The 11,617-nt window shown below is 41.8% G+C and overlaps 1 protein-coding gene across 1 annotated transcript in view; it reads right to left on the bottom strand.

The window, feature by feature from the left end:
• GLG1 (golgi glycoprotein 1) overlaps positions 1-11,617 on the bottom strand; it is a 46,025-nt gene that overhangs the window by 19,009 nt on the left and 15,399 nt on the right. The window contains exons 7-11 of the mRNA XM_017740992.1: positions 10,499-10,682; positions 8,532-8,746; positions 2,980-3,101; positions 2,230-2,331; positions 225-378 (exon numbers count right to left, since the gene is read on the bottom strand). Of these exons, the coding sequence (XP_017596481.1) occupies positions 225-378; positions 2,230-2,331; positions 2,980-3,101; positions 8,532-8,746; positions 10,499-10,682 (777 nt within the window). The remainder of the gene's footprint in view (positions 1-224; positions 379-2,229; positions 2,332-2,979; positions 3,102-8,531; positions 8,747-10,498; positions 10,683-11,617) is intronic.

Genomic DNA, 11,617 nt, shown 5'->3' on the forward strand with positions numbered 1-11,617 from the left:
CCTGCTGGGCCTATTTTGCCTTACCAGAACAACTACCTAGGCCTTCAGGGCACCCTTGAGGAAGAGCTGGGCACCCCAAGCAGTGCAACTACCACCTGCAGTAAATGATTTAAAGTAGGTTTTCTGAGTTCTGGCAGTTTTAGCATAGAGTGTTCAACTTCCAAATGTGTGAGCAACCCTTCTACCACAGATCAACAAGTACCAAGTTGCCCATCAGCACTTACCCTCCTTCCTTGCTCCTCTGTGCGATACGCATGCCTGTACAAGCAGGAGAAAACAGCCCCTGGAGGCATCAGCTCACTGGTCTCATTCCAGCCATGGGTATGGCAGAGGCGGGAGGCATCTCCCTGACACTTGCGGTAAAGGACTGTGTCCAATCTGCAAACAGAAAAGTTATCCCGAAATGCTTTTGGGACAGAAAATCCACTTCAGGTTTCAGGCACCACCAGGACACCAATCAGCAGCAATGTCTGACCAACTGAACCAACAGGATTCCAAATTCCAATTTTGAATCAACTCCCTAAATAACACCAAAACCTTTAATTACAGATCAAATTTTCAACACTTCTTGAAGCACCTCCCATTTCTTCTGCAGCATGCCAGCCACTTGGCTGACACATGAGAAAAATCATCTCCTTGATGTCCTGAACCAGCAGAAAGGCAGGTACATACCACATCTTGCTTGTGTAATATCTTACACATACTTTGTACTGCTGCCATTCTGAAACACCAATTCCATAAAAATCTAAGTTGGATTGATTCTGTCTGCCCTGGATTTGAGCCAGCTGAAAACTCAGTGTCCCCTGCTTGGCATCTAAGCGAAGATCTCTTAAGATGATGTCTAATTACATGAAAGTTAAGTGAGATATTACTGACTTTCCAAAATGGAATCTTCATATTTATAAACACTATAGGAAACAAACATGAAGTGATTTCGGTGGACACAATTATATAGACAATGATAAAGATATCAACAAAACCCTATCTACTCTGTGCATATGTCTGAGGCACATGGTCAGTACAACAGATTTATAAACCAGTTCTGGGGAACAGTGGTTAAACAAAGATAAGCTAATCTTGCCCAGCCTGCACTATGAATTAGAATTATCCTTACTCCCAAGAAAATGCAAATACTCAGTCTTCCTTCTTCCAATCCCTTAAGTTTGACTCAAACAACTAATTACCTGCTGGAAACAGTACAGGCAGGAGACACAGCAATGAAGACAAACAGGAAGGGGGGAAAAATTAAGTATTCTTGTCTGCCTATGGAGATAATTATTGAGACGACTAAATGAACAGCCAAAAAGCCTTAAACTCCCTGGTCCATGAAGCCCCTTATATTTTAAAAGCAGAAGGTTCACAGAGCACATCAGCTCTCAGCTGCTGGCAATGCTGTCCATAAATACATGACTTGTTATGAGTCAAGATTTTCTTAATGTTTGATTTGAACACTCCTTGCAGTAATCGAAGCCCAGGACTTCTTGCCTTACACTCTTTGTGGCCACTAAGAACAATTATTCAATTTCCTGCAGTAAGGCCATTTAATGTACTCTATTTCCTCACCTCTCAATCTTCTTTAGAAGACAAGCCAAACACTTATTCTTTCCTCACTGGTCACGTTTATCACATTTATTCTCACCTCATCCTAACCAACACTGGCACAAGGGGCTTTGTATATATTTAAAACAAAGCACTGCCATCTCTGGATGAGAAAGATGGAAAAGTAGTGCTCTGAAGGGTATTATATCTGCTCTACAGGCTGTAATCACACCCAGAGAATTTGAAAAAAGGCATAAATGGAGGCAGGAAGCTTCTCACACAGTGAGTCTTTGTTATACTTATAAACTTGGGTTTCCTTAAGTTCCATATTGCAGCACTTAGAGCAGACACAACTGGCTGCCACCTGCAGAGAAAGAGACCTTCAACTTCAATATGGTCAGACAGAATTCTTTAATTAGATGCAATGAATTTTAGAGCTCAAACTTGAGCACTTTTTAAGGTTGCATCACTTCTACAAGAGTACCTGATTTAAGTGGCATCACACCTTTTCTAAGCAGCTTTTGCTTTTAGTGTTCTAAACAGGCATTAACACCCTACCAACCTGCCATACTTGAAGGTCCTCTTCTGAACAATCACAAGCTATACTGTTTTACAAGGAACTGCTAATGCATACAAACACTTAATACAAGTAACATCAAATAAAGATATATCTTGTTTTACAATACTCACTTCCAGTCACGAGATATAAAATACTGGAGCTCCAGGAGCCTATGCTCACAGTCCTCTACCATTTTCTCAGTGTACAGGTGCTCCATCAGACAAGACAGAATCCTGCAAACAGAAGAAAAAGCCAGGCCACAGACTGTTAAAATCATGCTAAGCTTCCCTGTAACAGCTGGTGTTGCCAAATCAGTCTTTCCAGTGAACCATAGATAAGATGTTCAAACTCAGTGAAGATCTTTCTCTTCCTTCAAAAAGGTTACATCTAAAACAAGTGTATATCAGATTTGTACTCTCTCACGTTCCATTGTTTTAGTTATCTCAGCAAGTTCGATATACAACAAAATCGTAAGAAGTATTCCACAGAAAATCTGGCTCAGGGCAGAATATATTATCACACCTGAAGACAAAGGAGACACCAGTCTCTGCCTTATGGATTTGCTTACCTGGCCTTTCCAGGCTTGTTACATTGTGATATTGCTTGAGATTTACATAGTTAGAGAAATTAGCACACCAAATGTTACAAACTTAGTCTAAGTGTCCGTGATAGCTCCATCCTTCACCAGTGCTAAACCAGTCCTCCTATAAAAATACTGGCCTGCTTGTACAGCAAGAATGGAGACAGCTCAGTTTAACCCTCTATGACTGGTCTGGAGTCACTAGTCTGGACAGGTTTTAGTGTCTCTACTGGTCAGCCACACAACCTTTACAGATGCCTAACAGGAAAAAACCCATCAGTTCTAACTGAGAGGCACCTACATGGGGTCTCCAGACCGTATGTGCTTGCAGGCTGTCTGTATCACCGACTCGCAGGCCTCGTTCAGCGCGCGGTCGATGCGATAGTCAGCACCGGGGTCCGTTTCCTGAATCAGGGTTTGAAGCTGGAAGAAAGGAATTGTGGATAGGAAAACAAATGTTAAAGACCTAAATGAGAGCACTTACAACCTCTCAGTGTGGCAATTCTAGGCCAGTAACAACATCACAATGTATGAACTCTGCTCTGCAGTGTTTTATTTTAAGAACTTGTGCTGCCAACTCCAGCACTGCTGGACCCTAATTATCATTATGAAGGTATCCCAGGAACATTGTATGAGACCAGTCACACACTGAAGGTCAGCTGTAAACTTGGACTACTTATGTACCAATTTACAGACTAGAACAGGTAAAATCTGCATACTCTATTTGTGATCTGTCTTAAGCTTTGATGGTAGCCTCAATTCCGTAAGGCTGACGATATCAAACACACAAATTTGTCGTATTTTTATGAATACTATTTACAACTGAAACCCAAATCAATGTCTAAAGATCATGTGCCTATCTACAAAGTCTAAACCAGTTTTTAGTTGCCTGGAGAGTACAATGTCCTGTTCTGATGCCCCATGAGGTAACATTTCCTCAGGGATGCCTGCTCAAGCTTTTGGAAGTCAGGAACTATAGTACACATTTTTTTATTATGTGTATGTATGTGTGTGTCTAAGGTATAAAATAAGTTATAAAACAGGACACCCTGTTTTAACTACTTAAGAGAGGTCATAGTGTAAATGAAAGATGAAAATAAAAACTTTCCAAAGATTTAGAGACCAGGTGTGCCAACCCAAAGCTGATATCCCAGCACTCCCTTTATGACTTCTAAATACTTTCAGTTGTCATAGGTAAATGCAGTATGAACAGCTCCATCAAATCTTTTCTTCCTGTGAAACAGCTGTTCTGACAAAAGCTGCAGAAAAACAATTCTCTCTTATTAGTAAGGAAACATCATTTAGCATATTTAGCACTATGTTACAAAATCAAATCCGGACACAGTAATTTGGGAGGTGTCTGCTGGGCCAGGGGAAGAGAATTTGGGTAAATCTCAATTCTGGGACAAAGGTAGCTTCTGGACCATAATTCAGCCAAGGATCCCCATGCCCCACTTCATTTTCCATCAAGCTGTGAATTTCCAAAGACTGATGGAAGGCAGACTGGTATCATCATTCAGCAGGCAAACATCTTCAGCTGACAAATTTGAAGGAAAAAAAAAAAAAAGAAGAGGTTGCTGAGAAGGCAACTGCACACCAACATCAAATGGTCTACATGCTCCTAGCATCTTGACACTTAGTTAATGGTTTTAGTCATTGGCCCTCAGCCCAACTAAATCAAAAGCACAGTTACAATTTTATTCTCTACCTTTCAAAGTCTGCACCGAAACACCATCCAGGAAACTCCCAGGGGCAAAACCCTAACATCTCAAAACACAGGCAAGAAAAAAAGCATCAGAGAACTGGAGAAAATACAAGCTAGCACAATTTATCCAACAGGAAACTTGCAGTCATGAGGACAGACCACAGATTGCCTGGGAGGAACACAGGATTTGCTGCGACTCGCTCTTAATTATGCCCAGCATCAGCTTCTAAGGGATGCAGGCAGCTGAAAAGGTGTACCTATCAAAAATTTTTGGGATACTTTAATTAAAAAAATAAATAAATAAACGTTTTATACAACTCTGACAGTGGTCAAACAGAAGCCAATACAGTTCATAACATAGTGGCACCTTAATTGAATGTGCTCTTTACAAGCTTTTTAAGAGTCACTGCAAGAGGGAGAAGAATATTGTACCTTAATTGAATGTGCTCTTTACAAACTTAAGAGTCACTGCAAGAGGGAGAAGAATATTGTGGTTTTGCTGGTGCAGACACACAGCCTGCATGGATGGGGAATACTCTGCATGTAAAGTGATGGGATTACTTCAAATTAGGTGACTTACATATCAAAGGTGGAATTTACTCCCTCAAGGACAAATCGGTGAATAGAACCTCAAACCCAACACTTTTTTTATACACACAGATTAGATAAACTGGCCAGAGCATTATGTAGGCAGGATTCTTCCTCAGGTCTCAATTAATTGGTATTTCTGTTGCTATCAAGTGGAAGAGGCCAAAGCACACTGGGTACAACAGCTCAGAAGCACTGAAGCACCTCCTTATCCTTCCACCCTGTTTTGGGCACTACTGCAGAATTCCCAATCTTAATTCTCAACCACATGCAAGATGTGCAGCACCAAGCCAGCTGCCCTGACTGCAGGGAAGAAGGAATAATTTGGCAACAGTGATAAAAGTGAAGGTTGTATAGGATTTTCCTCCCTCACACAACAAACCCTCACAGCTGAAAAGCAGCTGGATAAACTTTACAATCCCCTGAACTTTTATCCTGGACACGGAACTAAATTAACAATGAACTACCAATTTAACAGCTGTATTAGAAATTGGAGGCAAGAAATATATGCCTTTTTAGCAGGGATTGGAGTTTTAGATGCTCAAAGGTCTGAACAGAAAATAAACCCAAAGATAAGACCAGGGCAACACAGAAGCCACATATTTGAAAAACGATTTGCCAACAGCTCTAATACAAAATACTGCTTTCACCAAGCAACACCAGAGGTGCTATATACTGCCAGTACAGCTGCAGACCTTTGAACGGCTGATGCTCACAATTAAGTGACACTTAATCTCCTATCTGATGACCCACCACAGCACACGTGTGCATAGGATCCCTTACGTCCACAGCTGGGCACAATGAGGCTCAACACACATCCAGGGGTTCTCTTTCTAACTTAGGCCAAACCACTTACATAAAGCCATTGTTCTCCACCCTTCGCAGAGCTTTAGAATTTTGGCAAGTTCACTGTTGAAACGAAGACAAAACCCCCACACAGCTTTGACACTTAGGTCTAGATGTGCTTCTTGCACAACAGCAGTTAGGTGTGAGCAGAGACTCTCACATGCAAGATGACTCCGGCTGAGGTGTCTCACAAGAAATGGAACTTCTCAGATTAAAATACTGGGGGTTTGAGAATGTCTAAGAATGCATTTTGTTGACAGTTTTAAATACAAATAATCACTCAATCTGGATGAAGGAAAGGGTACAAGTCAATGCTCTTGTCTTGCAGGAAAATAAAATGGAGGTTCTTTGGTCGTGTTTTGTTGTTTTAGGATTCTTTAGGTTGTTTTTGGCAGATGGGCAAAAGTCTTCCTTTCATAAGACGAGCAGAATCAGAGCAAACCTTCACAGACAGGACAGTAAGTAAAACCAGATCCAAATTAGATGTTTTCCCTTCCAATTGCCTCCAGCAAACTTTCTAGGCATGTGTGCCCGGTCAAAGAGCTTCTATAAGGAAGAATTTCAGGACAAGAACTATTGCTTTGAGTTAGCCAAGAAATCATGGTGCTGTACTAGCATTACCTCATGATGCTGCTAAAAGCACAGGGATGCAAGTCTTTGACTCTATAGAAAAGACAACATCTGGAGATGGACCCAAAGAACTGCAGCAAGCTCTGCTGGGACCACCCCAGAGCACCTGTGCTGTTCTCTGTTTCTGCAGGTGAAAATGTAGGAGTGCCACACACAACAGCTCCACCATGAAGAGCCACAGCAGAACCATATGTCTAAGGTGCTCTCTAGGTACCCAGAAAGAACTGAAATGGCTCCAGCTTACTCTAAAGGATGGATCTCTAACTTCCTTTCTTCAGGGCTTGCCATCTGGGCCAACCTCATGTGACAAGGAGTTGGAGTCTCTAGCACAAGTTGCCTAGTATCTGGAAGACTTTCACACAATATTCTCTTCCTTGCAAAGGTAATGTATCTGCCTTGGAACGTGAAAATAGGAAGCTCATTCTAACACAATAAATCAAAACACAACAAAGACACTGACAACCCTTACCATTCAAATACAAAATATAAGAACAATAAATTATTTAGTATTTCAAAAGCTGTAGGCAGCTATGTAATAGCACCATGTCAGTCTTCAGAAACTCAGAACATTGGAACGTTTATTCTGTTCTTGCAATCATCTATTTCCTCTTGCACATAAAAATCCAGACAAACTAAATGTAGTTTATAAAATCAACACCTTATTTGCTTCTTTCTGCTGTCCTTTGCCCAAAGAACAAAACACATTTAACTTGAAGGAGACTCATGGACAATCCTATTTACTATTGCATCAACTTACTGCAAAAAAATTAAAGCAGTATCTTAAGTATAAGAGAATTAAAAAACCTCCAAACCTGCTCAAAATTTCTAAAGATATTTTTCTCTGGAAGTCTGAAATCCTGTATCACTTTTGGGGGTCTCCTGTTTTGACTTACGACTTGTTCTGAACATGCACTTCATGATCTAAAAGTTATTCCCAAGATTAACTGATCTTATGAATATTTGCAAATAACAAAATTCTGAAGCAGCAGTTTCAATTTTGTATTTAAACAGAAACAAATACTCAGTTTCTCACACAAAGGCTGCAGAGCATAAGTAATGCACTACAGATCCCCGCAGGAATGACTCAAACTGTACAGCTGCTGCACAAGTACACCTGGTATTTATGCAGAAAAGCTTCACCACAAAAGCACCCAATGCCTTACAAAAATTTAACAGGTATTAATTTATCTTTGATAATACACACAAACTGGCATCATGTGAGGCTCAAGTTTTAAGCTACATTTACAACAGAAATGTATAGAACAGTGGTTCTGTATATTAAAAGAAGTCAAGAGCATACATCTCCCCAAATTCCTACATCAGCACTAACACTCCTTTGCCATTTTTATCACTGATGTCACTTTCTTGGGGTCATGGGTCATTAAAACCAAGTACTAAGTACAAAAATGTAATTTCATATTAAAAAGCACTAATGAGTTTGAACAAAAATTAAATTGTTTTCAATTTAAAGAAATGATAAGCAGGATGTATTTGGGCCAAAATGGAGTTAAAAAAAAGGCAAAATAAATATTCCATTTTACAGAGGTATTTTGGAGGAAAATAACATTTCCTTCACTGGCTGCAACTACATCAACCCACAGCAGCCTGCTGTACCTCCCTGTCCCTGAAGTTCCATTTCCATCCTTAAAGCTGAATGAAATAGCAAAAATAAAACTGAGTGGGAAGGTGCTTTGAAAGGTTTTGTGCATTTCCAAGGACAGGGCACAGGGGGAAAAGTAAAGGAAGAAAAGGGAAGAGGGGGGAAAGGGAAGGAGAAGAAATATTTTAGAATTAAGGAGAGAATTCCATGACTTCAAAGCTGGTGAGGAAGAACTAAAGAAGATCCAATACAAAACCCAGAGCACAACAATGCAAAATGTATTTTTGAGGGCAAAAACACCACCCCTTACTGATGTGCTGCTAGATAGCATGGCAATTACACAACTGCTTCCAGCATTCAGCGGCACCCAGCAGAGCCAGGCTGACTTCAGCAGAACCTCCATCGCAAGGCAAAACATTGACAGACAAATCAATGCTTCTACCAACTGAGCAAACTTAAGTGAAGTGATAGAAAAGCTCCTTACTGCCTGCTGACAATTGAGCCCGACGCTGCCCTTTTCGCCCCGGACTACTTTCATCAGGCAGTGCAGGGTGCGACCTTTCCGATGGAGGCCGGAGCAGTGGTGCTCGATCTCCCCTCGGCAGCTCAGGATGATTTCTGGGCTCAGTGAGAAGTCTTCCATCAGCATGCGCCGGTAATCCAGCATTTCACCCTGGCACTCACTGCTCACTTGTCGACCTGAGCCAAGAGAAGATGATGTTATTTAGTTTCAATGCTTAGCAGAGCCCTTCTTGACCTGTGCTACCAGTGAGTTGGAAGAGCAGAGACAATCAAGAGTCCACGCTCTGAACAACACCAGACTGCAACAAATGTGCTGGAGCATTTGTGCTGGGGAATAAAGCAGAGGTTATGGTAGCTCCTGTCATTTAAACAACCCTGTAAAATATAGCCAGTCTATGGACTTAACACAGTTTTTTAAAAAAGAATGCCTGAAAGATTAAGAGAATCTGATTTTGGATTTCACGTTACAGGAGTTGCTTCTGACGAACAGCGGAAAGCACTCATGGATCTGCAGTTCTGTAGCACAAGTCAGCTTTTCCCCTTATGCTCAAGGGCTCCTTTTCCCACTAGAGTTCCACTTGGGTAGTTCACCAGCTTGGTATGTAACAGAGAGGAATTTGTTTGGACAGCAGGTTAAACACTTTCTCCAAGGAGAGGGTTTTCTAGGGCAATAATACATAAATGCTCAGGAAGCCAAAAATCAGACTAAAACAAGAGTGTATATGGAGTGTCCAACAAACCACTGCAGCTGCATAGAAATCTTGCTGTAGTAAATGCTTAGACCTGCTATAAGCTTTCCTGCAGACCCCATCACAACCTATTCATATGTGCACAACATCCCATGGAACATAGGACACTCCAACAGGGGCTGCCAGGCATTGTAACACATGCACATGGAGCTGTGTGGAATAATTAGTGTTCCTCCTGGGCTATGCCTCATGCATGAGACACTGCAGAACCTGTTCCACCATGAAAGTAAATAACTGAACAGCAGTTTTCTGCATGTAATTCAGGAAACCACCTGCCCTACTGCAGGGAGAAGTAAAAAAAAAAAAATCCCACAATTTTTCTACAAACAGGGTACATCATTTCCACATCAATCAGAAGCAAGGAGTTATTCAAACTCACAAATGTAGAGACTGCTTATGGAATTATGGCAGCCTTCCCATCCCATGCCAGAGGCACTGCAGCATGCAGCCCTGCTGCTCACTCTGAAAACCACACAGCTGCATGCCAAGAGGAAAAACAAACAGTTCTCCAGTGCAGATCTAGAGGATGCAACACATTATTTCACATTATGGCAATTTCACAGAGAACCTTTAGCATGGTCCAGCTGCACTGAGCCTTCTAATGCCTTTGGAAACAGCAGCTGGTGTTAGGACACCTCCAGCTTACATTAACTTAAATGATCAAAAATAGTATTCTCACACTTACCTTCTTTCTATATAGGGAAAAACCAGAGTCACAGAAATAAAGCATTTACCCAAGCTACTGAACTGCAAGAAAAAACATTATTTACAGCAGGCAGAGGACTGAGTATCCCTGGTTTTCCCTGAGTGAGGATAAACAGGTTCTCTATTCAGTGTTTTAACCTTGTAGCATATTTAATGCTTACTACACAATGGAGGAAAAGAGCTGCTTGAATTCACAGTGAATAGAAGGATTTGCAACTATACATCAGCAGTCCAAGTGGGATTTGCTATTTTGCATTTTAAACTTCTTGTCTGCACAAAAGGAGTCAGTGGCAGGAGGGGTTTACTCAGCTATTCTGATCATCAAAACAACAGTGATGAAAGCACCATGATGAGGAACTTTGTCTTTGAAACAAAGTTTGGAAAAAGGTTCTTGGAGAAGAAGGCTTTAAATACACAAAGTTGAAGGTCCTTCATTTTAAAACCAAGGTGCCAGCAAGTTTTGAACTCCACTTACCTCTGTGCACAGCAGACTCTAAGCACATCAACAGATAGGAAAGCCGGGCTTCCCGAGAGCGGGGCAGGTTCTCCACATTACAGCGGTATTTCTTCAGGTCACTTTTACAGGACTTGGCCAGCGAGTAACTGACTTTGTAGTCCTGGGCAATGAGCTTCTGGCGGGTCGTCAGCGCATCACGACACTGCAGGAGACACATTGAGATGGTGGAATGAGCTTCCGTGTGCTGGTGGCAGAGAGCTGGCCCTGCTGCTGTCGAGTTTTCAAGTTGGATCTCAGGAAACAACCGATGCTTTTAAATTTATGTGTTTAAGCTGGGCTGCAGCTAAATTTCATTTGTCTCATAGAAAGCACACAGTTAACAATGCACACTGAGGTCAACGGATCAGGGGTTTCAAAGGGAGCAGCTCTCAAAACTGCACATTCATCCAGCTTTTTGTGAAGAGCTACGGCTGAGAGCGTGACTCATTTGTGGTAACTAGGAGCAGTTGCTGACATTTACCCCAGCTGTGGTACATGCTCACCCCATGCCCTCAAGAAAGAACTTTTTCCAGTTGCATTTACAAAATAATGCATTTCTTGGATTTGTTCTGCAACGCACTGAGGAGATGACAGCAGATAAAACAGTCTAACTGTGGGAATTTCTAGCCATTTTCCACAACTGGTGAGGTTCATGAGGATGCACTGTGGCCAAACCCGAACCTAGCAGCTGCAAGAATAACCCTCCGAATTTCATCCAAAAAAGGGCCTGTAAAAACACTGCTACACTTCATAGCTTTTGGTTTACATTATGTGGAAATTAAATCTGAGAGCAGCAGATAACTCAGAATAGCTCAAGCAAATTTCCCCATTCCCAGCCCACTTGAAAGGAAGGAAAACAGTGAATATGTAGGTAGGGAGAAGAGGGAGCAATCTTGGCACAAGGAACAGAAAAGCCCTAGAACCCGCTCCCCACTTCCTTACGTCAGGTTTTTGACTTCACTCCCTCCTTCCCACACCTACTCGAGGACCTGGAAAGCCCTACTCCAAGATATTCCCACACCCTCTTTCATGCTCCTGTGCAGTCTCAGACCCTGGGACTGGACAAATTTACAGCTCTGAACACAGGGAGGTACTGGC

Source organism: Corvus brachyrhynchos, unplaced genomic scaffold (assembly GCF_000691975.1).
Source record: "Corvus brachyrhynchos isolate BGI_N302 unplaced genomic scaffold, ASM69197v1 scaffold26, whole genome shotgun sequence".
Classification (NCBI taxonomy): domain Eukaryota; kingdom Metazoa; phylum Chordata; class Aves; order Passeriformes; family Corvidae; genus Corvus; species Corvus brachyrhynchos.